The sequence below is a fragment of the Pinus tabuliformis genome, chromosome 8, assembly GCF_031772625.1.
Source record: "Pinus tabuliformis cultivar Carrire ecotype Pingquan chromosome 8, CPIR1, whole genome shotgun sequence".
NCBI lineage: Eukaryota > Viridiplantae > Streptophyta > Pinopsida > Pinales > Pinaceae > Pinus > Pinus tabuliformis.
In genome coordinates, this window is record NC_142294.1 from 1,220,824,333 (window position 1) to 1,220,852,219 (window position 27,887).

Sequence of the window (27,887 nt, forward strand, 5' to 3'; positions counted from 1 at the left end):
CAAAGGCTGCTCCAGCAAAGGCAGAGAAGGATGTCGAGACTGATGATGATTGTGCCATGAGTGCTCACGCGGCTCTAGAGAAGTGGGGGTAGGATCCTTGAGGTGCCCAAACTCTTGGATCACATACGACTACAGGAGCCCTTAATGATAGTAGCATAATGACAGGTGTTGGGTGGAGCAAGGTGTGATGAAGCGGCAAGGTAGTGCTAGAGTGTAGAAGTCTGTAGCAGTGCAGTAGAGGTTGCAGTAGTGCGAGAGGCACATAGGTGTTTGCAACAACGCAGTGGCAACACAAGGAGCACAGGATAGCAACAAAGGCAACTTCAACATTACGAGGCTTCCAGACTGAATAGGATGTCAGTGTTTGGGTGAAGTCAGTTACTTACTTCTCGGTAACTAAGTTGCAGTGCAGCAGTTAGCAGTGGCAGTGCTATGGGCAACATGAGGCAGCATTTTGAGAGGGAGCTACAATGCAAATGTAGCAGTGGCAGTGGAAATGTCATGGGCAACAGTACAAGAAGCAACAATGCAGTGGATGTGGGGCAGTAGGCCAAGCATCAACACAGAGGACCGATGCGGAGGATCAATGTGATGCTTCTATGGTGAGTCATTACTAGAGCACATTCCTCGCTAAGAGGGAGTGTTGATTTTGGGTAGCATCAGATGTGCTCTAGCCATGAAATTTGGTGGAGAGGCTAAGGCACATAAGATCTCCAAGGCCCAGGAAAATAATTAATATGTTTAATGAGTTCCTAAGTCTAAACTTAGGAAAATAAAAATATTAATGTGTATTAATAAAATATGGGTGAGAAAGTTCTAAGTGACGAGGATCAAGCGAGTTCTAATCTTTGTCGTTGATTAGGGACTTAATCTCGATCGTTGATCCGTCAATAGGAAAAGTATAAGAGGAGGCTTGAGGGTCCGTTGGAGATACACCAAGTGATAAAAGAATTTGATTTGCTGGGGCGAGGTTTGCTGAGGAAATCGAGTTAGTGATCAGAGTTGCAGTGAGGGGCAGTTTAGCAAGGGATTTTCATCTGAGGTTGAAGAATACATGGCAGAGAGGCAGCGCAGTTGTAATATTCCTAACTAGCCATGGCTAATTGGAATATTCGATTTTGCTTATTTTTGCCTTCTATAGTTATTTACGAATAAAAAGGTGAGGGGAAGGGGGCATGACTCACTTTTAGAATAAAAGTCATTTCCTAGTAGCACAACGTTGTGACTTAAAGGGGAGCCAAGGGGGCCAAAGGGGGACACAGAGATGGAGCCCACGCAGACACTTGGAGGGACTGCGCAGAAGGGAAGAAACACATGGCAAGAGAGGAATCACGTTAGAGAAGGTGGGCCTTGGGATTGAGAGAGGCAAAGGCTATAAAGGAGAGAGGAGCTTCCTCATTTTTGCATTCGATTATGTGCATTTGAGCTATTCACTTCGACTTAGAGCACGCTGGATATTTAGCTAGTCTGCAGCGCTGTTTAGTGCATTGAGTGTCTCCATTCGGAGATTTCACCCTTAGCCCCGGGGGACTTCGAGTGCTTGCTCGGGCAAGGTATTTCCATCAGCATTTTTGCAGTAGTTTCATCAGCAATTTTGGCAGGAGGATTGAGCATCTTGGAGGACTGCGCAACACTGAGAGGGATGACGCAGTTCTTTCTCGCAGGAGTTTTGGATTGAGGGTTGCAGTAGGATTTGTGCTGGGAGATTGAGCAGGGGATCAACCCTTTCATATTGGAGGGTTTTGACAGAGGTTTCAGGCAGATTACTGGAGTGTTTCATTCAATGGTAGTGTAGAGCATTGAGGGACTGCGTAGAACCCTAAGGGGGTGATTTTCAGGGGTGGCCATTTCAGAAAAGCTTTCTGGGTTTTTCTGGGTTTCTTGAGTAGAGTCCGATTCCAAAGTTTCAGCCTTTTCTGAGGAGGGGAACAACCCCAAATCCTCATTTGATTTCCAGCAGCAGCAGTAGCACGACAGTTCTCCAACAGTTGGGACGCAGATCAGAGAGAGGCCATTCCTTTGCTATTCTGAGTGTATTTTTTCACTTGCCTTGTGCAAGTCGAGGTGCCATCTTTCTGATCACCTCTTGTACTCATTCTATTGCTCAGTATAATAAAATGGCTTAGCATTTCTCTCTGCATTTCTTGAGTATCTGCTTATATTTCACGTTTATATTATTATATATTGCACCATTGTTATTTTTATTGTTTTGAGCTTCCTGGTTATTATATCATTGTACATATTTGGTTGGAGTTATTGGGGTTTTGGAGAATATCTCTGAAATAGGATATTACAGTGGTATCAGAGCATAGATCTGGCTCAGCCTGTGGAGCTAGCAATCTATGACACCGGGGGAAAAGCCCTACATCTGTTACAGAGGTAGGAGATACAAAGACACTGGGCGTAGGTTGGAGAACACCTACGGAGAGGGAGACTGTGTTCGGGTGGTGGACACAGAACAGGAGGAACCTGTGGTGGACACAGAGCAGGAGGATCCGATGGCAGATGAGGACGGGAAGAGATTTGCGGATATGCTCCTCAAATCGGTGCAGGATCTGTCGAGGCAGATTGAGGTGATGGGGCAGAGATTCACGGCTGTAGAGGCTAGACAGCGTGAGAGCCCATGGGTTTTCCAGGTTGATGAGGGATCGGGTGCATCCCACCATTTGCCAGAGCAGCGTGATACTACTCAGCAGGTGGCCTCACATGCCCCTACATGCTCTACCATGCCCACTTTCTTAGGAGCAGACACGGAGGCCGGAGCCCAGCAGGAGGCAGAGCCCGGTCATATGGGCAATTATTTTGCAGAGTACCAGGCCTATGGGCAAGAGTGTAGGGAGGCTCTTTCATTCAGAGATTTTGTTAAGCTCCAGCGGGATAGTAGACCCCGTGACCATCACAGAGGGTACCGGCATTACCATGATGGTGACACCCACCGTGCAGCGAGTAGATTCCACTTGCCTACGTTTGATGGTTCATCAAACAGTTCAACAAAGTCTTGGGTGGAGAAGCTGGACATTTATTTCCAGCTTAACCAGATGTCGGAGACAGAGGCCATCAAGGTGGCAACATTGCATTTGGATGGTGAGGCTCAAGATTGGTGGTTTCATGGGATGGTTACACTCGGACACTCCACAATGACGACATATGCCGAGTTCACCAGGAGATTGATGGAGCGATTTGATCGGAGGGATCCAGAGCAGCATTTTGTTGAGCTGACGAGGCTCAAACAGATAGGGAGCCCAAAGACCTACATTGCAGATTTCTTGAGGGTCTCAGTGATGGTGCCAGATCTATCCACGACACAGAGGATCTATATGTATGTTGAGGGGTTAGCAGAGCCACTTCGGGGTTTAGTCCGATCCACTAGACTAGCCACACTCCAGGACGCTATTAGCAGGACCTGGGACTTACAGGATGTCTTACCCAGGACCTGGACACCTTACCCCCAGAGACAGACTTTCCAGTCTAAGGGGAAGGATGTGAGGATTCCATCTCCAAAAGGGAATCCAGGACGAGCACAGATTGACGATGATGCCAGGAGGGAGCTAAAGAAGAAGCGGTTGTGCTTCACCTGTCAGGAGCGGTGGGCACCAGGACATAGATGTGCTGCTGGCAAAGCACATTTTATTGAGGTCTTCTCCGAGAGCAATGGGGAAGAGGATGATGAGGATGATGTGGAGGCAGGAAGTAGTCATGCCGTGCAGGGACCTTTGCCACCTCCACCGCCAGCAGCAGGTGGTGCATCTTTTGCACCTACCGGAGGGGCCATTGTAGCATTGCGAGGAGTTCCCAAGTATCTGACGCTACGCATACGGGGGACAGTACGTGGCCAACGAATATTAGTTTTGGTTGATAGTGGGGCAACCCACAACTTCATTGATGCACAGATGATTGAGCGGAGAGGTATATAGACAGAGAGCTTCGATGGATTTTCAGTTTTGGTCCTAGGAGATCAGACCATGATGTGTGCTTGTTATGTTCCAGAGCTGTCAATGACGATGGGCACCTACACATTGACTGACCACTTTGTCGTGGTCGATATTTCGGACACCAATGTGACACTGGGTGTTCAGTGGCTTATCACTCTAGGGAAGGTCACGATAGATTGGAAGACCCTAGAGATGGAGTGGGATGATGAGAAGATAGGGAGGCATGAGAAGATACAGGGACAACACACATATCCGCCTCAGCCTGTTTCGACTCATCGGATGGAGGCAGTCTTCCGGAAGGGAGACATAGAGTGGGCAGTGGAGCTGTGTGCATCAGAGGCAAGGACTACAGGGCAGACGATACATCTAGAGATACAGTCCATCTTTGACTGGTATGCCATAGTGTTTGGGGAGATTCCACCAGGACAGCCACCGGACCGGGGGTTTGAGCACAACATTGAGCTTGAGCAGGGCATACAGGCAGTGATTACCACCCCTATAGGCACCCCAAGGCCTATCGGGATGAGATTGAGCAGGCTATCCAGGAGTTGCTGGCTCTTGGGCACATTCGGCCGAGCACGAGTCCTTTCGCTTCTTCTGTGGTGTTGGTGAAGAAGAAGGACGACACATTGAGAATGTGCATTGACTACAGGGCCTTGAACAAGAAGACACTGAAGAACAGGTACCCCATACCTAGGATCGACGAGTTGATGGATGAGTTGAGAGGAGCACAGTTCTTCTCAAAGATTGATTTGAGATCTGGGTACCATCAGATTTGCGTGAGGGAGTAGGACATTCCCAAGACCGCCTTCAGGTGTCACTATGGGCACTTTGAGTTCTTGGTGATGCCCTTTGGGCTAACCAATGCCCCCGCCACATTTCACTCCTGCATGAATCACATCTTACACAGTCACTTGACGAAGTTTGTGTCGGTATTCTTTGATGAAATTCTCATTTACAGTAGGACTTGGGAGGAGCATATTAAGCACATTGAGACAGTGTTGCGTATCTTGCAAGAGCAACAGTTCTATGCCAAACTCTCCAAGTGTGAGTTTGGGTTGACAGAGATGTTGTATTTGGGGCACATCATAAGGGTGGATGGAGTGAGAGTCCACGAGGAGAAGATCAGGGCCATTAGCTAGTGGCCGGAGCTGAGGAACGTGACAGAACTCCGGGGATTCATTGGCATTTGTACTTAGTACCGGAAGTTCGTCAAGAGTTTCTCACAGCTTGCTGCACCCTTGATAGATTTGACGAGGAAGGGGGCTTTCAGTTGATCAGATATAGCGCAGCGAGCCTTTGACAAGCTCAAGGAGGTTATGAGCAGTTGCACATTGCTCGCATTGCCAGATTTCACGCAGCCATTTGTTTTGGAGTGTGACGCGTCGGGAGAGGGGATTGGTGCAGTATTGATGCAGGGAGGTCACCCTATAGCCTATGAGAGTCGGAAGCTCCTTCCACACGAGAGGTTGTATTCTGTATACGACAAGGAGATGCTGGCCATCATGCATGCATTGGCTAAGTTCTGGCAGTATTTAGTGGGTAACAGGTTTAGGGTGAGGACTGATCACAACGGCCTCAGATTCTTTTTGGAGCCGAAGCAGTTACAGATGAGGCAACAGAAGTGGATCAGCAAGATCCAAGCATATGACTTTGACATTGAGTATGTCAAGGGTAAGAACAACGTGGTAGCAGATGCTCTTTCACGTAGACTAGCCACATTGTCTCTTATGAGCTTGGACACAGACTGGAGGGCTGGACTCTTAGTAGAGTACTCCAAGGACAGGTTTGCATGTGAGGTTTTGGATGGGCAGGTGGCGGATGACAGGTACAGGGTGGTCGATGAGATCATCTACTACAGGGATTGGATCTTCTTGACTGAGGGATCTCAGCTCAAGAAGAAGATACTCCAGGCATCACATGATTCACCATTGGCCGGCCATCAGGGGTTTACCAAAACCTACAGGGCCATCAGAGAGAGGTTCTCATGGAAGGGCCTCAAGGAGGACGTACTCCAACATATCCGGGAGTGCGACGTTTGCCAGAGGAACAAGGGGGAGATGAGCCATCCCGTGGGTTTATTGCAGCCTCTTCCCATTCCGGAGGGGAAATGGGAGAGTATTTTGATGGACTTCATCACAGGGTTGCCCATGGTATAGGGCAAGGATTGTATCTTTGTCGTCGTTGACCGACTGACGAAGTACGCACATTTCTTTGCCATATCCGCACACTACACAGCAGCACAGGTGGCCGAGCTGTTCTTCAGAGAGGTCTTCAGGCTACATGGTCTTCCTAAGACCATCGTCAGTGACAGGGACAGCCGTTTCATGGGCGGGTTTTGGTAGGAGCTTTTTCAGCTAATGGGGATGGAGTTGACACCGAGCACTAGTTATCACCCACAGACAGACGAACAGACAGAGAAAGTTAACAAGTGGCTGGAGGGCTACTTGCGTAACTATGTCAGTGGGCAGCAGAAAGCATGGCTGAAGTGGCTGCATCTAGGGAAGTATTGCTACAACACTACACATCACATGTCCATTGGTATGTCACCATTCTATGCTTTGTATGGGTACCATCCTTTATCTTTTGTTGACATGATGTTTGGTGATAGCAAGGCTCCGAGAGCCAAGATTTGGATCCAAGAGAGTCAGGATATCCTCCGAGCTCTCAAGGATAACATGGCTACAACGCAAAACTAGCAGAAGCTGTATGTTGATAGGGGTCGGGTGGAGAGACAGTTTGAGGTAGGGGACATGGTCTACCTACGATTACAGCCATACTGACAGTCGTCACTAAAGCAGAAGGGGGCTGAGAAGCTCAAGCCCTGCTTTTATGGGCCATATAGGGTGATACACAGGATTGGACAGGTTGCATATGAGTTGGAGCTGCCCCAAGGCAGCAAAATTCATAACGTTTTTCATGTATCATGCCTGAAGAAGGCATTGGGGCAGCAGGTGACAGTGACAGATGAGCTACCACCCATGGATGATGAGGGGCATTTGGTGTTGCAGCCAAAGGCTATTATTGATACCAGGGAGAGGCAGCTGTGGAGTAGGACGGTCCGGGAATTCTTGGTGAGGTGGAAGAATTTGCCGGATGAGGATGCCACTTGGGAGAGTGAGAAAATCTTGCAGCATCCATCACTTCAGTTGCTTGAGGACAAGCAACATTTTGCCGGGGGAGACTGTAATATTCCTAATTAGCCATGGCTAATTGGAATATTCGATTTTGCTTATTTTTGCCTTCTATAGTTATTTATGAATAAAAAGGTGAGGGAAAGGGGACATGACTCACTTTTAGAATAAAAGTCACTTCCTAGTAGCACAATGTTGTGACTTAAAGGGGAGCCAAGGGGGCCAAAGGGGGACGCAGAGATGGAGCCCACGCAGACACTTGGAGGGACTGCGCAGAAGGGAAGAAACACGTGGCAAGAGAGGAATCACGCTAGAGAAGGTGGGCCTTGGGATTGAGAGAGGCAAAGGCTATAAAGGAGAGAGGAGCTTCCTCATTTTGGCATTCAATTATGTGCATTTGAGCTAGTCACTTCGACTTAGAGCACGCTGGCTGTTTAGCTAGTCTGCAGCACTGTTTAGTGCATTGAGTGTCTCCGTTCGGAGATCTCACCCTTAGCCCCGGGGACTTAGAGTGCCTACTCGGGCAAGGTATTTCCATCAACATTTTTGCAGTAGTTTCATCAGGAATTTTGGCAGGAGGATTGAGCATCTTGGAGGATTGCGCAGCACTGAGAGGGATGACGCAGTTCTTTCTGGTAGGAGTTCTGGATTGAGGGTTGCAGTAGGATTTGTGCTGGGAGATTGAGCAGGGGATCAACCCTTGCATATTGGAGGGTTTTGACAGAGGTTTTAGGCAGATTACTGGAGAGTTTCATTCAGTGGCAGCGTAGAGCATTGAGGGACTATGCAAAACCCCAAGGGGGTGATTTTCGAGGGTCGGCCATTTCAGAAAAGCTTTCTGGGTTTTTTTGAGTTTCTTGAGTAGTGTCCGATTTCAGAGTTTCAGCCTTTTCTGAGGAGGGGAACAACCCCAAATCCTCATTTGATTTTCAGCAGCGGCAGTGGCACGACAGTTCTCCAGTAGCTGGGACGCAGATCAGAGAGAGGCCATTCCTTTGCTATTCTGAGTGTATTTCTTCACTTGCCTTGTGCAAGTTGAGGTGCCCTCTTTCTGATCACCTCCTGTACTCATTCTATTGCTCAGTATAATAAAATGGCTTAGCATTTCTCTCTGCATTTCTTGAGTATCTGCTTATATTTCACGTTTATATTATTATATATTGCACCATTGTTATTTTTATCATTTTGAGCTTCCCGGTTAGTATATCATTGTACGTATTTGGTTGGAGTTACTGGGGTTTTGGAGAATATCTTTGAAACAGGATATTACAGCAGTGCTGGGAGTGACAGCGCAGACCCTAGAAGGGCTGACGCAGAGGTCGAAGAGCTGACGCAAAGGACGCAGAAGGCTGACGTAGAAGCCATAGAGGCTGATGTTGGGCCTCAGAGGCAGCGCTGCAGAGATTCTGTGGGGCAGAATGGGAGCAGATCAGTAGACTCTGACTCGGGAGAGGGTGATGCAGCTCCTGGAGGAGTGACACAGTTCTAGAGCAGTGCTCGGAGTAGCTTTCGCTGTCTAGCATCGGGAACAACCAGAGTCACTGTCGGGTTTGATCATCTGGTTGCTGATTTGCCGGAATATCTGTCTCCAGATAGAGGTACTACTTCCAAGGATATTCTCTGTTGGGTGAGCCATTTCTGGCACCCTAGTTGTATTCATGAAATCTGCTTAGTAATACAAACCCTCAATATGCTGCACCGGTTTTCCCGAATTGGGTTTTTCTGGGGATGATTGTCCAAAAATAATGGTGTCCCTTGTGTTATTCTCTCAGTTTATTTCAGTGCATGATCTGTATATTTGTGAAGGTTGCAATAGTGTTTACTTTGATGTTTGTGCAGTTAAATAACTTGTTAAACTAGTAATTGTAGTAAGGGTTTCTGATGTGTTAGATTTAGGAATTTTGACAGAGTTGTCATGCCTTGTGTTAGACACTCGTTTTTCTGGGTCCTCCATGTCTTGTGTCATCGTGTCTTGTGACTTGACCTACCATTGTCCTCCTATTCGAGGAAACTTTTCTAGAATCTACCCTAAGGTGTATCAGTTGCCGACTTGAGGGGATTGTTCTTTCCAACTTGATAGAGTTTAAGGGGTCCCTATCTAGTTGGAAGTTGCTTGCTCTAAGCATTATAGAACTGTTTCTTCTACTAGCTTTGCACAAAGTTCAACAACTAACTCTTTAGTTGCTTGCTTTTAGCATTATAGAACCATGCCTTCTTCTAGCTTTGTGCCAACTTCGACAACTAACTCTTTAGGAACAAGTGTGACTAATTATTCATCATTACTTGAAACATAAATGGCTTTCAATGCTTCAAGCAATCAACATTGAGGATTGGACAAATGGCGGTGCAAATTTGTATGTCCAACTTGAACATGTTCTCTCCAATTTTCTCAATGATAGGATAACGGCCATATCTAATTGACTTGATATTTCTGTCTCTTTTCTTGAAGCATTCCTTCTAAAGGTAAATGAAGACTCCATATCATGCGCAAAATTGATGATCTATATGTTGTTTATCATTCATGAGAAGCGACATGGAGAGGGCATCTTAGTAGGTTGCAAGAATGACAATGGATCTTTTTGGTCATTGTCAAGCATGGTTTATGATGCTCTTGGTTCATTAGACATCCTCTTTATCATCGATACACATGCCAGCCTTGTCAAGACACTACCAAACATTGCTGGTTACCATTGGTTTTCAGTTTGCATTCAAGAATATAGATGTTTAGGTGGAGTAGTGATTTTGGTCAAGAACTCTAACTAGAGTAAGTTTTTCATGATAACATTAGATGAGTTTGCCAAGTTCATGTCTATTTGGATCAAGTCTATTTGTCATCTCCCCATACACATAGGCATAGTACTTTGTTGCTTCCCTCCATCCTTGTTGCCATTTGCTATTCATACTGACTTAGTTGGGGATCCCTACTTGGACTTGTATGCAAATATTTCTCAGTATTCAAAGATTGGGGAGGTCATCCTTTTGTGTGAATTTAACACCTGCATTAGAGCTCTCCAAATTTCTCTCCACAACCACTCAAACGATGCATTTTGTAGTTAGGACATGGACCTAGAGTTAGCGGTGTTGAAATTCCAATGCAAGAGAGAATTTCTTTAACATGATAATTACTTGTGAAAAAGGTTTAGTGTTCTTAGATTTTCATTATTATTCATCAAGCAATTACCATTCAAATACAAGGAAATAAAGATCATAGTGCACAAGAGACAAGAGACACCAAAGATTAGGCCCAAGGCTAGGGCAAAACCCACAATGGGAAAACCCATCAATCCTTTCCTTAGAGATTCTTCATCAACAAGAGAAATCGAAGTCAAACTAACTAGTGCCAAGTCATCCCTCCAACTTCTTCCAAGTCAACCCTCCAAATTCTTCCTTCTTGTAGCTCGCATCATCAGAGATAATAGCCTTCCTATAGCTCAGATTACACAAAGATCTGATCCATCAAATAATTTGTATGTCACAGAAGAAAAGGTCCCATAGAGAGCTTGTATCATCACCGCAAAAAGTTCGTATCATCACAGCATGAGGCTCACATCATCATTTCAGGAAGCTCGTATCATTATTACAAGAAGATTGCATTATCATCATAGGAAGCTCGCATTATTACAGGGAGCTCGTATCACCATCATAGGAGTATTTTTCCTCAGAATATTTGGGTATCATAGAAATTTCTTGTCTTAGAAAGCTCATATTTTCTTCTAAATAGATGATTTGAAATTGTATGTCAAATGGTGGAGTAAACTTGCCAATATATAGTTGTTTCTGCATGTGAAGGGTCACGTCCTTTGAGCAGGCCAACTTGGCAGATTGGAGATACAAATGACATTTAAAAAATTTAAATTTTTCTTCTTTTCATAGTGTCACGAAGAACATGCCCTTATGCTTTTTCTTTTGACCAAAATAAAGCATGAAGAACATGCTTGACGAAAATAGAAATAATTATTTTTTCTTCTTTTTGTTTTTACATGAAATACATATTGATATAAGTACAATGACAATTATGAAGACCGAACCTAGTTGCAATTCCAACACTCCCTCTTAACTAGGGAGGTATTCATAATGACTTATCAGGATATTCTCAAATTGATAACTTCTATAAGAAAGGATTCAGATTGAGAAGCATGAATGACGATATCATCATAACCAACATTGTCAAAATATCAAGGCCTTGAAAAGTATGCTCTATCTCTCCACTAGATCACAACACAATTCTGGGAGGCATTAATTTGGACACGATCGCCTCACAAGGCATATACCCCACCTGGGTGTTCCCAAGGTATGACCTCACAGGACCGTTTCCTAATCCCAAGGAAAAGTATGTCCTTTAGACCATTTTTTACCGAGTCCATGTATCCAACTTAGGATATTAATCCTAGTCATCCACACTGTAACAAATAAAATATATAAATAATGTAAACGATAATAATCATAAATAATGATTAGTTAAATTAGTAATTAGGCTGAAGAGGCATGTCTAAATGAGACATGACTCTTCATGAAGAGACACTTGCTTGGTATATAAGCAAGCCCTCGTTCTCATTGTAATTCATTTTCATTCTTATTTTATTCATATATTTAATATATAATATTTGTATCCTCATGGATATTTTGATATTCCAAGTCTTTTGGAGTAATTAATTTGTAGAAGGAACTTTGTTTGCTTCATTTGGTATCAGAGGCAGTTCGGTCCTCTAGGTTGCTTAATCAGTGCACAGAGCTCGTTCTTCGATCCAGGTCCTTGGCTATCGAAATTTGTCAACCTTGTTGCCATACAATTGAAGCATTTTGCTCAGAATTTGGGAGTCTTTCCTTTTCTCCATTTTTCTAGGCCTTTGGCCATTAAAATTAAATTAAAAGAAAATTTGCTAGTTGGAGGGTCTCCAATTCGCTAGTTGACCTTTGGCCATAAAAAAAAATTTAACCAAAAAAAATATAAGTAAATAAATTAAAATAAGAAAAAGAAAAAGTAAAAAAATAAAAGAACATAAAAAATCAAATTATAAAAAAAAGAAAAAAAGAAAAAAAAGATTTAAAATCACCTGGTAGAAGCTCGTGATTTTAGAAACAACCCATGGTAATTGCCCATGGTATTTTAAAAGTAAAAGGTTAAACAAAAGGGATACAAAATCTCATACCACGTGATATTTAAAACTTTTTACGTGGAGAAGCCCGTGGTTTTAGAAACAACCCATGGTAATTGCCCATGGTATTTTAAAAGTAAAAGAAAAAAACAAAAGGGATACAAAATCTCTTTACGTGAAAGGTACGTTTTACTTTTTACTTAAAAAGTTTGGTGAACATCATGACCTTGTCATATGAAAAGACATGACCTTTATATTTATTAAGTGTGGTGACATCATAATAGTTTTTTATGTTAAGTGTGGTGACATCATTAAAAAAGAAAAGAAAAAAAAAGTGAAAAAAAGGAATTTCTAAGTAATGAACAAAAACAATTCCAAAGAGAGGTAAAACAGGAAATCACAATACTTAAGCGACAATATGCTGAATTTGTGGATATGCATCACAAAGAAATAATGGAAAAGGACAAAGAAAATTATCATCTCAAGGAGCACGTCGAAAAATTACTTGCGCAAGTGAAGAAGACTAAGGTCACAAAGAAAGAACTCAAGAAGCACTTATCAGAACAAGAAGAGGAAACTCTGTGTTTAAAGAACCTTGATAAAAATTTATTAGAACAAATCAGAGATCTAAAAGATGAAAAACTTAAAATCCAAAACACTGAAACTAATATTGATGAATCAGAAACCAAAGAACTTTTACGTTTCAGAAACCATAATCAAAGTCTACTCACTCAAATTAAGAAACATAAGGAGGATAAGAAAGCATTAAAAGACAAGTTGGAACAATTCGCTCAAGAAGAAGTATCGAAATATCCAGTCGCAACAGTTCAAGTTGAAAATAAGGCAACGAATACCGATCCAGTGAATATGACAACTCAAGAAGAAACGACACTCTTAGATGTTGCAGCTCAGACAATGAACTTCCCAAGTGAATGTTCCATAACCAACTCAACAACATCTTCGCCAGAAGAAAATATAAAAATTGCCACATGCCCAATAAGGGAAAGCCAAACCAAACAAGTACTCTATCGACATAGATAACTCAACCATGCTAAGTATCAGGACCATTCAAACCAGAAAAAACAAACTGATGTCCTAGAGAATAATGACGTAACATCAATCCCGTCTTATGCTAACAAGTCGTTACAAAATTCCAGTGATCACAATACTACGCAGAAGATTAATCTGGGATAGTCTGATCCCTTCTCAGTTCAACAATTTTGTTTGTCACTAAGAAGATCATATCAACTTGTATCGACAAGGATGACTATTCCGAGATAGAAAGATTTTCGAAGCCGAAAAGGAGATCAAGCCTTTTTCATCGACAAGCTTTGAGGACAAAGCTTTTTGAGGAAGGAAGCAATGTAACAAATAAAATATATAAATAATGTAAAATAATGGAAACAATAATAATCATAAATAATGACTAGTTAAATTAGTAATTAGGCTGAAGAGGCATGTCTAAATGAGACATGACTCTTCATGAAGAGACATTTGCTTGGTATATAAGCAAGCCTCTCGTTCTCATTGTAATTCATTTTCATTCTTATCTTATTCATATATTTAATATATAATATTTGTATCCTCATGGATATTTTGATATTCCAAGTCTTTTGGAGTAATTAATTTGTAGAAGGAACTTTGTTCGCTTCACACAATACATGACTCAAGAATGTTCATCCTTGATGCTTATCCAATTCACCATTCTCCCTACCAACGTTCATACACTAGGCTTACGACTGTTAGTTGTAGCCATAGTATGTGATGCATGGAGAACACAATGTCCATCCTCACTCCTTCTAAACCAGGGAGGAGATCTCAGTCCCTCTCATCTAGGGAGGAGATAACTACAAGCCCAAGCTTGTGTCGGAAGTACTCATACTTCCCTTACATCAGTTACTTGTACATCCGTGGAGATCTTATGTGTAACTTCACGGCTCCTATTTGCACCATATTCTCAAATCAACAAGTGCTTATATCTTCTATGAAAAGCCAGGTACTTCACAATCTTTGTAGAGAATCACGATTGAATTCAGCACATCGTCAAATAGTCCATCAAATAGTCCTAGCAAAGAAGGAGATAAAGGCAATGAGGGTACTCATGGATGCTGTGAATGATCATTTGATCCTTCACTTAACCGGGAAGGGGACAACTAACGAGATATTCAAAATCTTGGTAGGATTATACCATAGCAAGACCATAGATAAGAAGATGATACTGAAAGATATGCTCCAAGCTATGCAGATGACCGAGTTTGGCTTAGTGGTGAGTTATCTGATGAGGATCGTGCAAATTTGTGATCAGCCTGCAACAACGGGAGAAAAAGTGGAGGACTCTGAACTAGTAAATGGCATTGAATGGGTTCTCAGAGGCATGGGGTTCATTCATCAGAGGGGTTTGTGCTTGAGATAAGCTACCCAGATTTGATAGGCTATGGGATCACTATGTATAAGTGGAAATTAGGTTACAATTAAAGAAAAGATCAATAAGTGGGAAGATGACGAGAATGTTGCTTTGATGGCAAAAGGCAAAGGAAAGAGTTCGAGCAAGAGTGAGGAGTCAGCCTCACAGTCAAAGAAGAAGGACTTGGCCAAAGTCAAGTGTTTCTCATGCCATAAGACAAGAAACTATGCTTCACAGTGTCCAAAGAGGAAGAATAGAGGAAAAGGCACACATGCAAGTGTAGCTGCATTAGTAGAAGCTCAAGTGGAGTTTTCCAGGAGGTTTGAAATGAAGTTCTCACTCGTTTCCCACCTTTCCTCGAGCACTGTACCAGTTGGTGTGTGGCTACTAGTTAGTGGAGCCATAAGACATATGACAGGGGTAGGAGAACAATTTGACTATTTGACCAAGTGGGACTCAAAATTGGATGTGGAGTTTGGATATGATGCCAAACATGCAGTAAATGGGGTTGGAAAGTAGTATTTCAACTTGAGGTAGGAGGTAGGATGGAAGTGGAAGACATGCTATAGGTTCTGGAACTTAGGTGGAGTCTGCTGTCAATCTCTATGATGGAGAAAAAGGGGTTATGTGTATCATTCCATGATGGAAAAGAACTAATTAGACCCAGGGGATCTAGCTTTGATGAGGGACATGCCATTGGAGTTAGAGAGAACAACCTATATAGGCTAAGCCTTAAGGGGCTAGCTTATTTGAAGTTTGAACGATGGCAAGAAGAAGAGTAGTGGTAGAGAGCAAGGAGCTAGAAGATATGAAGTTTGAACAACTCAGAGGGAGTCAACCTTCAAGTTTAGGAGGTGAGGAGTAGTTGACAAATTCCTCTTTATCTGTCAAGAAGGTCTCTTGGTATGAGATGACCTTATAGGATGTTAAAGAGGATGAGGCTTCTAGGAACCAAACCAAAGGGAGCAAGACTTTGAGGATGTTTCCAATCTAGGTGGCAGGGAAGGGTTGTAGTTCAGAGGGAGCAACTAAGGCATCGAATGTAGTTCCATGATTGTAGTCAGTTCCATGGGGCAGACCTACCTCCCTTGCTAAGAGGGAGTGTTGATGTTTGTAGCTCGGGTAGGTACTTCTGCATAGGCCTAAGTGTTTAAGGATGTAGAAGTTGCCCAAAGTCTCCTTAAACATTTGCTTTAGTGTGAGAAAATTGCATTGGTAACTTAGCCTTAAGTTTTAACTTAGGAAAAACACATAATTATCATGTTGGCTAATTGAACCAAAGAAACATTAGAAGAAGTAACTTATTTACTTTAGTAGTTATGTGTTAATCTCAACCCTTGATCTCAAGTAAGGCGAGATCTAATCTCGATTGTCACTTACTTTGGAGATTACGGTTAGGGATTCAGCTCAAGGAAAAGTTATAAAAGCAAGTTTAAGGAGAGGGAAAAGACACACAATATAGCAGCACAAGATCGAGAGAGGCATCTTAGTGAGGAGTGTGATACTCTAGTGTGTTGTGTCTGAGGAAGGGGACAGTAAGGAGATCCAGATCAGCCAAAGAAGGCTTGATCCGCTGGATCAGATCCAGTTGTTGTACATTTATTTTCCCAGTTGGGTCATTATCCTAGGACAGGAGCCCAAGTAGGTTCTGAATATTTTTTATTGACAAACTGATTTGATTGGGCAGAATCTGCTGTTTCATTTTGTGAGATTGGTTACGTTTTTGTTTCTGCTAATTAATGTTAAGAACCTAGCTGTGCATTCATTCAATAGATATGTATTCTGCTAGGTCAATGGTTATCAAGGGCTAGGTTCGCAAGAGATTTAACAAATGGTAACTCCACAGAGGATGCAACTAACTGTGGTACCCAAAGTCTCTAAAAATAAATGCTCTAGCTTCTCAATGTACAGGAAGAAGTGCATTTGTGAAAGAGGGGTGCTGTCTTTGATCTCTTTGGTGCTGTGGATATCACCAGCAATACCAACTCTTGACTGAGCACATGTATATGAATTAAGATACCTAGCCACATTTAATGCATGTAGTTGGTGTCTGAGTCTAGACTGAGGAAAACTGTTTTGTTGAAGACCAAACTAACTTTGTACCTAGAAGTAATGCCTCACCTAGACTTAAACTTCAAAGAAATGTAATGAGATGCATCTTATGTAATTATATTTCCTCATAACAAGCTCATGATAAACCTATGCAAGTTTCAAAATAAAAGCAGGCTGGTTTTGAAAAGTCACCAGTGCTGAAAACTTTCTTAGACAAGCTTGTTTGTGTGTGTGTCATGACTCATTATGTTATAAGTACAGTAGCCATTTTACTCTCATAATTAAGTTTGTGCTTGGTTTCTCCATATACCATTATGTCCAGTATTCTAAGTATCTGCTGTAGATCCTATGTTATTGCAGTTGTGATAAATTCAGCTCTTAAACGTGTATTTTTGAAAATTGATGCATGTTTATGTGTGTGTGATAATGCCATTATTACAGTAGTTATTTTACTCTCTTAATTAAGTTTTTGCTTGGTTTCTCCATATACCGGTGTGTCAAGTATTCTAATAACCTGCTGTAGATGCTATGTTATTGCAGTTGTGATAAATTCAGCTCTTGAACATGCATTTTTGAAAATTGATGCTTGCCATTAATAAAAGTTTCTGATTGATGCAGGAATGCTGATGGACCTAGTTTCTCCACTATACCCTGCAAGTTTTGTAATAATTCTCTGTCTAGGAAGCATTGCAAGATCTTTTAGTATGCCTCCCTAAACCTGTATATTACTTATGCAATTGTTAGTTTGGCTCAATATTGTTTTACTCGGCACCGTGAAAATGATAAACTGTCTGTATATACTAAGCATTGCTATTCAAGTTTTACAAGTATAAACATTTCTTTGATGGCTGGAGAGATAGTTCATCATTGATCAGATTATTATAAATCTGTAGCGGAATTTTTGCAAACAAGTCTGACACATGTTCTTTGGCGTTGCTTTATATCAAAGATAAGGATTGTTAAGTTTTCAGGGCTGTTAAAGAATGGCTTCATTTTCTCCGTCTAGTGCTGATTAGAACTTTTAGTTGGCATATTATATATCAAGTGGACTGAAATTTGAATTGAGGGTGTATTATTTTAGTTTATACTCTTTTTCTCATTTAGAATCTTTATTACATTTCTAAATGAATTCTGCAGCGGGAGTGGCAAGTGGAGCTACAAGAGCTGCTTTAACACAGCACTTTGCCCTACAGCATAATGCAGCAGACATATCTGCAAAGGTCTGTGATCCTTTTATTGAATTGTTATTGTCGGTTTGCAAAAAAAATGCCAAATTTATTTTTTATGAGCTTAAATTGCTTTATTAACCGACAGGAAGGTAGCCAAGAAACAATGGCTACCATGATTGGCATGCTACTTGGAATGCTTCTTGCACATGTTACAGCTGGGCATCCTGCGGCTATGTGGTCTTCATTTCTTCTATTAACGCTTTTTCATATGTTTGGTAAGTTCTTGAACACAGTTTGTTCCAGTTGGAATATAGCAAAATTTGGTCATACCTTTGGCAATTCTGATTGGACATATTTAATTGCAACCGATGTGGCTAATAAATCTTCAATATGTCATAGTATTGGTAAATATTTGTATCATGTGTAATATGGGCACTTGAAGTTAGTATTTATAATAGCAAAATCTTGGTGAGGTACTTTGGGGGATTTACATTTTTTTCCTGGAAAGAAAAGCCCATATTTTTCATTCATAAAGTTGAAAAGAAAACACATTCTGCATATGCACCTTAAGTGAATTCCCTGGGATCTACCCTGATCCCACATGAGGCTGTGAGCAGTCAAATATATAACCCTGAGGGTTTACAAAAAACTGTCCGCACAAAAATCATGGCCAAAATATTGTTTTTTGAATACAAACCAGTAATGTCTAGGTATGGTGTGAAAGGCACCCATAATGATATAAAGGCCTAATCTACAAAATGGCCCGAAGTAAAATCTCAAACAAAAGGGAAAACAAAAAATGTAGTACAAGTAGGAAGATCAAGAGTTAAAGGACTCATTTGACTTCCCCTTCTTTCATTTTTTTCCCGAACCTGCTGATTCCCCAAGACTGGCACCAACCGGGACCAAAGCCAACATAATTGCTGATGCCTCAGGAGGTTGTTCTTTATTCGAGTCTGAGCTTTCAGAAGCATGTACACGTTTGAAACCCGCCAAACTGTCCTCCATATATGTCCCTTTTGTCTAATGATCTGGAACCATAGGTGTTTCTATAACTGCCTTGTTTTGAATAGGAGAGGAAACAACACCATCCACCCCTACAATGTGAACCTCATTGACCCGATTCAAATTTGTATCTGATTGTTCTTGTTGTGCCTCAATGTTTTCTTCCTCTTCATCATTTGTGAGATTAGGCTCAGAAAAATGCCATCCTTTTGGCGTACTAAATTGACCTTTTTTCTTTTTGGAGCCTTTCTTGCCAAAGGACTTGTATTCTGTAAGTGACCCGTTTGAAAGCATACTTGACATCGGAATGCTGTGTTCTCATAGTCTAAAACTTGAGTCCACTGAAAGTCTTCATGTTTTAATGTTATGTGATCTGGTAGCCCCTTACTTAGGTCTATCTCCACACAGATTCTAGCAAATGTGAAGATGCCAGTGTCTGTTCTCTCTATCTCTATTTTTTTAAAGATGCGCAATGTATTTCCTATGTCTTCAAGAACTCTGGGATGCCGAAAAGGAAGTGGGAGGTTTGGAAGCCTTACCCACACTAGCATGGTTTCAACTACTATAGCTGTAGCATCAAAACCCGGGAACCATGGAGTGATAGATAACCTGATTCGCCCCCAAAACCATGCGCCTATGTTTTGGACATAATCCAAATTCTTTTGAGATTGAAATTCGACTATAAAAAATCTTTTAGAGTAGAAGAAAATGTCACATTCTATTGTCCATGAGGTGAAGACCCAAAGAAATAAATCCTCGGGTTTTGGCCAAAAGCCATTAAATTTATAAATAATGGCCTTTGATTGAAGAGCTGAAAATGCAGAAGTTACATTTGAGATTTTCCTTTGTTGGGGCTAGCTCCAATTTGTCCCCAATGTAGGGGCCTGGAGACATTTGGCTCAAATTTGAAGGTGTATTTACTATTAACCTCCCTGTGAGAAACTGAAATAGGGGTCTTTCCTTTTGTTGCATCCTTGTAGGAGACTGATCCATTTTCTGTCCTGGCTCCGGGAGCTCCTCCCCTTAACCGCAAATGTAGAACAACGGTTGAATTCCTGGAAATATCATAGTCTTTGATTCGAGAGCAATATTGAAGTAACCTCCCACCAAAAATGAGGCGTTGTTGTGCAACATGAGGGCCCCATTTATGCTCAATACTCTGTTTTAGGCAAGAAACCAGATCTGTGGCCCTGTTCAAACATATTTCTGCCACATCGTGCCGGTTCTAACCTCGCCAAAATAGAGAAAACAAAGGCATGAAGTAGAGCTTCGATTGTATGCTTATAGTTACTCAAAATGCTTGGCCCAACGCAGGCCCTGAGACTGCATATGAACAACACCTCTCTGACCAACGGGAACCACAACACCCCTCCGTTGAGACCATCTTGAGTGCATAAAATAAAATCCCCAATGCACAACCCATCCATGGAGGCTAAGACCAGTCCAGGCCGAGAGGCAATGAGCAGATAACATCTCCATGAAGAATAATCCCTAACAAGTAGTCCCCAGTCCATATTTTTCCTACCACTCGATGAAAATGTTCCCGCAAGTTAAATATTATTGTTTGGGTGATTTATATTAGTTTATGAACTGAATGAATTTGCTTACATATTGCAGCTACCTCTATATATAAAGATTTGAATTTCATTGTATTTCCTCTAAGCCTTTTAGAAAACTCTCTTTCAGTTTTGAGAACGTCTTTCCTACTTATGTTGATATTCAAATTATGAATGAAAGAATCAACAAAATTTGGAATAGGGAAATCAAGGAATTGTTGATAGAGTGGTCTGATAAACCATTAGAATCCCTGAAAATGCATCATATGTTTCCTGTACACCTTAGGAACTTGAAAATATGTTGCATTTAGTAGGGAAGTTGGCCTTATTGATAAGATGAGAAAATCTAATTTAATTAATGGTCAACCAGTGTGGAAAAAGTCACGATAAAATCAACAAAGTTCGATTTTTTGAGCTAGCCAATTTTATTGGCCTCCTGACAGAATGGCAGTTGAACATACACCTACTGATGAGGTGCCAGGGAACACAAAGTTACCCACCATTGATGAGGTGCCAAGAGACATATCCCTAGTTGATGATGTGCGAGGAGACACAAAAGTACCCAGAGCTATGACAGAGTTTACAGATGTTAGCCACTCACATCAGTTTCTTTAGCTCCAAGTCGGCTTCTAGCATTAAAAAGGAAGGCCACGACAATCCGAGAGACCATTCTGCAACAGAACAAGGAGTTGGATGGCATGAGAGTTGTTTGTACCAAGACAACGACCAAGCTGACTCGCGTTGGGGAACAATTGGATTCCCTAATGGTACAACTAGGGGAGTACACATTGGAGCATTGGAGGAACACTCTTCGGGCATACATAGGTGGGGTTATTGGCACTGATAGGTTACCTCTGCACATTGGAGAGAGAGAGGCAGAGTTACATAGATCTCATGTGTTGACTAGGATTGTGAGATGAGGCAACATGAGTTGCGTAGGGCGAAACGTTTGCAGGTGGGAGTTGTTCCATGTACGGGTGTTGGTACATTTGATCCCTCTCTTGGGGTTGGATGGCAAGAGATATTGCGCTGGTATCTAGTGGAGCCGGCTAAGTGCCCGGATATATCCATGGCCAGGAGCATAGTCCAACAGGGGCCACGAGTTACCAGAGGAGTCTGAGGGCCAGACTGTTGTTGGGATCCAGGTGGGATTCCTCACCATAGTATGGATTTAGTTAGTGATGGTATAAGCGGTGTGATGGATCTAGTGACGGAGCACCCAAACACTTTCAGATCTCCATCAACACTAGTGACAAGATGGTTTGATAGGGGAGCGAATGAATTTCATGAGTTGTCTTCGCATATTGATAGTGCATGGGGTCACAGGGTGATTTGCCTACTCTGGTAGGAGTTGGTAGGAGGAGGTGGCATCGACAGGCCACCAAACAGGGCATTGCATGGATACAATGCTCTCTTATTGGTATATTGGACATAGGAGCTATTGAGGATAGGCATAGTAGTGTCATTTCCATTAGCCTGTGGGCAGATAAACAACTCGGGTCTGTCAGGGCAGATGAGGAGTTATGGTTCACATCGTGGAGGGCTTACTAGTAGCGTGATGGATGCATTGACACATATGGGATGCCATATGGTACAGGGTGATATGATAGTGGGCTTTGGTATCTAGTGGTGCATGAGTTGTGTCGTGGAGTTCATGTTAGTTTTTGTAGCATCAAATGTGTTCTAGCCTTGAAATTTTGTGGAGAAGCTAGAGTACATGGGATCTCCAAAACCCAGAATCGTTTCTAGAAATTCTGCCTATAAATGACTTAATTAGATTATTAACCAGTCTTTAAATATTTCCTAAGTCTAAACTTAGGGAATATGGTTAATTAATCAGTATTAATTCAGTCAAGGCGAGAATCATCTAGAAACTCACACGGATCAATCCATAGATGATCCTAGCCATTGATTAAGTTTTAATCTTGACCATTGGTGCACCAACAGAGAATTATAAGAGGAGGTCGATGTGGTGATGGAGAGACACTTGTGAGGTTCGATTTCATGAGCAAATCGATTTCTAGAGTAGCAACAGTCAATTGTCGGAGAGAGAGCTTGAGATTGAAGTAGTGAGAGAAGGAAAAAAACAATGAAGCCAGAGGAAGGATTCCAAATTCGGTGAGTGCATTTGCAAAGAGGCTGACACAGGGGCAGCGCAGTAGCCACTAGAGGCCTAGTCGATTTGTTGAGGGAGATTGACATTTTCAGTTTCAGAGGCCGGAAAGGAGTCCCAAAGTGCTGGAGAATAATATTTCCAGTCAACAGAAGGAAGACCGACTTCATCAGAGTCCAGTCCGAGGCTAAACGTCTAGGCAACTACGTAGAGCAGCGCAGAGGCTCAGAGGGCCGAAATTTCGAAGGCAAGTTGTGACGGGAGATTCCTTGTGGGTTGAGGAAAATTCCTCACTAGATTTTTGCCAGTATTCCTCTGTAGGATTTCTAGTTTCGGCATCTAGTTGTACTCAGATTATTTCACTGTTGTTTAATAATAAAACCCTCAGTTACTGCACTGGTTTTACCAAGTTGGGTTTTTTCGAGGACTTTTGTCCAAAATAACCGTGTTATTTTTATGTGTGTGCTAGCATTTCTTCCAGCGTTTATTCTTTTGTAGTTTAATTTATGTAGATTGCAGTGTGATTTATTTAGTATTTTCTGTAGCAAACAATAAATAAATTGTTAAATTAAATTAACAGTTAGGAGAATAATTTACAGTTGCTGCAAAAGGATTCCGGTTTGGAATTTTCACATGGTATGAGAGCGCGGTTGATCAGCTAGAGAGCTCAAAGGTGAAGAGAGAAGGAATTTCGCTGCTTAGTTTGGGCAGCAGGTCGAAATTCCCAAGGGCAACGAAATCATTCTGTCAGGAGGTTGAATTACTTGAAGAGCAACGCAATCATTCTGTCAGGAGGCCGAATTACTTGAAGAGGTTTGCTTTTTTGAGTGAGGGGCAGAAAAATTCGATCTTTCCAGATTGAGTGATTCCAGAGGCAGAGGGAGCAACTTAGATTTTTTGTTGACCAGATCTCTAGCTGGACATAGTGGTCTTTGCAGCAGAACTAACGTTGGATGGAAGGAAGAAGAGCACACATAGAAGAAAAATTTTCCTCTGGGAACTTCTAGTCTTAAGAAGTTCGATTTTTCCTTGCAGATCAACAATCGTTGTGAGAAGATCTTCTGACTCCATAAGGGAGTGCGAATAGCTGAGCAACAGCTGAGCAGAAGGAAAGATGAGGCTTTCGACATTTTGTTAAGATGTTCGCTGTTGGGCTTCGTGATCAAGACAGGTTGAATGGGGCTTCTAGCTATGTCGTCTGGAAGGCAAGGATGTCCTTTCTTCTAGATGAGTTTGGCCTGAAAATGTATATCGATGTAGTGGTAGCAGTTCCCTAGGACGCAGATCAGTTGAAGGAGTGCAAAAAGGAGATGGCATGGGCGAAATGTTTGATCCTAGATGGTGTTTAGGATCATGTTGTTTCACACATAGTTGGCAAAGATACTGCCAAAGAGATGTGGGATGCTCTCTCTATGCTGTACCAGGGTACTTTCGAGCAACGAAATATGTACCTAGAGGAGAAGTTGAGCTGTGTCAGGATGCAGAAGGGGGAAGGCATAGATCCCTTCCTCACTAGGGTTCAGGAGATCCGAGAACAGCTTGTAGCTGTTGGGGCAACGTCTCAATCTACAGAGCTAGTGTGATTGGCACTCAACAATGTCTCAGAGGAGTGGCAGGTATTCGTCCAAAGCATCTTGGGCAGAGATACCTTGCCAAGGTGGGACAGGATGTGGGTTGATTTGCAGCAGGATGAGTTGAGAGTCGAGACGATCTCCATTGAAGAGCTCCATCAGTGGTAGCAGCAGCGGATTGAAGCAAGCGAAGGACGAGGAGAATGTGGCCCTCGCGTTGAAGGGTCCCAGTCAGGGATAGGGGGAGCAGAGAAAGAAGAAGAAAGACATGTCAAAGGTCAGGTGCTTCAGGTGTGGTGAACTCGGTCACTACAGTACCAAGTGTCCTCTCAAGAAGAAGGATAAGGAGAAGCAGGACCAACATGCAACTTTAGCAGAGATCAATAGGCTTTCCTCTAGGCTGGAGGAAGACTTCGCCATGTTTGCTGATATACCTCCACGAGTGAGGTGGGGTGACTTGGTGCTATAACCCCAGAGCGCTACAGATGGGCAGGATCCTTGAGGGGTCCACCTCATGGATCAATACCTTGCTATGGGGGCCCACAATATTCAGTACCAAGATGAACCAGTGATAGTTGATGCAGCTAGATGCTAGAGTGATAGTTGCACAGACTAGAAGCAGTCAGATGCTGGGGAGCACAGTGTAGAGTTGGCAGCAGTACAACTAGCATAGTGCAGAGTTAGCAGTAATGCAAATTCCTCAGTGATAGTGTAGATACTAGTAGCAGTCAGAAACTCAGGTGACATATGCATTATATTGATCACAGTTGATTCAGTGTTTTGGATGCTTTTTAGTTGTATATGTTGCAGTGGCAACAACAACAGATGAGAGGAAGTTACAGTGCAGATGCAGTGTTGGCAGTAGCATCAGTAACAGCATAGATGCAACATATATTAGAGTTGTGCAGTGGTTGGTGGGCAAGAACAACTAGACATGAACAACGTGATAGGAGATCATGCAGAGACAAGGTGTCGCTACAGGGTGAGCAGTAGTACTAGAAAACATTCCTCGCTAAGAGGGAGTGTTAGTTTTTGTAGCATCGGATGTGTTCGAGCCTTGAAATTTTGTGGAGAGGCTAGAATACATGAGATCTCCAAAACGCAGAAATCATTTCTAGAAATTCCACCTAGAAATGACTTAATTAGATTATTAATCAGTGTTAAAATATTTCCTAAGTCTAAACTTAGGGAATATGGTTAATTAATCAGTATTAATTAATTCAAGGCGAGAATCATCTAGAAACCCACATGGATCGATCCATAGATGATCCTAGCCATTGATTAAGTTTTAATCTTGGCCGTTAGTGCTCCAACAGAGGATTATAGGAGAGGTCAATGTGGTGATGGAGAGACACTTGTGAGGTTCGATTTCATGAGTAGATCAATTTCCAGAGTAGCAACAGTCAGTTGCCAGAGAGAGAGTCTGAGATTGAAGCAGTGAGAGAGGGGCAGAGACAGTGAAGTCAGAGGAAGGATTCAAGATCCGGTGAGTGCATTTGCAGAGAGGCAAAAGAGCCACAAAGAGGTTGATGCTGGGGCAATGTAGTAGTAGCCTCTAGAGGCAAAGTCGATTTGTTGAGGGAGATTGACGTTTTCAGGTCCAGAGGCTGGGAAGGAGTCCTAGAGTGCTGAAGAAGCATATTTCTAGTCAATAGAAGGTAGAACAACTTCATTAGGGTACAATCCGAGGCTAGATGTCCAGCGAGCTATGCAGAGGCTCAAAGGGCCAAAATTCTGAAGGAAAGTTGTGCCTGGAGATTGCCTGTGGGGTGAGGAAAATTCCTCACTAGATTTTTGCCAGTACTCTGTAGGATTGCCAGTTTCGGCATCCGGTTGTACTTAGATTATTTCACTGCTGCTTAATATCAAAACCCTCAACTACTACAATGGTTTTCCCAAGTTGGGTTTTTCCGGGGACTTTTGTCCAGAAAATATTGTGTTATTTTTATGTGCGTGTGCTAGCATTTCTTCCAGCGTTTATTCTTCCGTAATTTTATTTGTGTAGATTGCAGTGTGATTTATTTAGTATTTGCTATAGAAAATTGTAAATAAATTATAAAAGTAAATTAACAATTTGGAGAATAATTTCCAGTTTTTGCAGAAGGAATCTGTTTTGGAATTTTCACAGTTCAGTGCTATGCAGAGGAGTGCAAGGGTGTGTATTTATGTACAACAGAGCATGATGATGCACAACAGGTTGTCAGAGCGTTGCCACCAGAAAGATCTCTTGATAGGGACGTCATACACACCATTGATCATAGGGCTGACCGTGAGCTTCCATTTATCACTCTCCAACATTGCACACTGACATAGGGGACTTGGCTGTCATCTCTTGATGCTCTCATCACGAGCAACAAGACCCAGGAGGTTCATCTGAGACAGTTAGATAGGACACGGTGCGTACGAAAAGAGGCTTTCCAGTTGTGGCATATGGTCAGGGTGCGAGTTGGCAGGTGCAGGCTTGGGGATAGTCCGATCTACTGTAGGGGTAGCATGTGCTTCACCCTTGAGCCCGCATTTAGGGAGATGCATGACACTTGTTGGGTGTGGCATTCCAAGATGTCTCAGGAGCATATACAGTGGTTAGTGGACCCATCTTGTAGGTAGATGTTCAGACTCCAGAAAATTTTGGGCAGCACCTACAAGAGGCAGGATAACAAGTCTCAAAGTGTGGTATTGCAGGCACAGGGCAGTCTTGCATGCCCCAGACTGATTTGGGTTGTATGGAGTACATATATTGATTGCATGCAGGGACCCAAGATGTGGTATTGATTGTTGGATATATTCTCTTACATGTAAGTACAGTTTTGATGTTATTTTCTTTTACTTTGTCACATACATTGATCATGGGATTTTTGCTATTTTAGGGCTAATTGCTGCATGCATTTACCGCTTCATTGTGGAATTATGTTTCTATATAGCATATCTCTATGTATGGGCCATGTTTGTTGAACGAATTTTCCTAGAGATTGAAGTTATCTTGATAAGCCATCTTGATTTGCAAACGAAGTATAAACGCTTTAAGGTCATTCTCTTTCTTTTTCCCTAACGCTAAACAAAGTTGCCCTTAAATCCTCCTTGAGCTAGAAACAAGATCCACTCTCATAATTCTTCTTGACGCCATAAGGAATTTGACACTGATCCACCACAAGGTGATCACCTTTAAACCTCTTTTTTTTTTCACTTTTCCCCCTTTTTCTAGGTTTAGCCACACTGGGCCACCTAGGGCATCATTTTCCCGACAAAGTAGCCATAGAAAAAGTTCAATCTCTTGGCCTCTACTGCGCTGGTGTGTCCTCAAGGTCTCCTCCAAATTTGAAGAAATTCCGACGGTGGGATTGTGAGATATCCCAAGCCCTAACCCTAAGACCAAACTTTGCCCTGGTGTTCCCTAGGCTAGTACCTCATAGGATCAATTTGGCACCTCTAAGTGGAAACTCTTGTTTTGATCCTTTCCCCTTCCTTGTTTAGGTTAAGATCATCATTGGTTGCTAAACTCCCTCCCCTTAACCTAACCTGGGTCCACTTGGTCCCGTGTGGTCCCATACCTTTGAAAAGTCAATTCTTCAAAAACCACTTGGGAAACCAAGTTCAATAAGGATTTTAGGGTTTTGGAAGCTCCTTTACAATTCACACTCCTTGAACCTAGCCCTTAAATCCTCATCCCCTTATCCTAGAAAGCTTTGTACCTTGCTTAAGAAGCAAGCAAGTCCCATTCTTGAGCCTCCCCTAGGAAAGGGTCCCTGAGATCACTTCACACCCATCTTAGTTGATCTATCCTTTATAAGTGATTCTCTATATATCGGGTCTCCTCCCATCGGTGAAAGTCCGTAAAGAGTATGAAGCTTTAGCTGT

At 42.3% G+C, this 27,887-nt stretch overlaps 1 protein-coding gene across 6 annotated transcripts in view; it reads left to right on the top strand.

Annotated features, from left to right (window-relative positions):
• RUS3 (root UVB sensitive protein (Protein of unknown function, DUF647)) overlaps positions 1-27,887 on the top strand; it is a 337,640-nt gene that overhangs the window by 139,085 nt on the left and 170,668 nt on the right. For all 6 annotated transcript variants that reach the window (XM_089373530.1, XM_089373529.1, XM_089373532.1 and 3 more), the window contains 3 exons: positions 17,237-17,320; positions 17,756-17,838; positions 17,933-18,062. In XM_089373530.1, the coding sequence (XP_089229656.1) occupies positions 17,237-17,320; positions 17,756-17,838; positions 17,933-18,062 (297 nt within the window). The remainder of the gene's footprint in view (positions 1-17,236; positions 17,321-17,755; positions 17,839-17,932; positions 18,063-27,887) is intronic.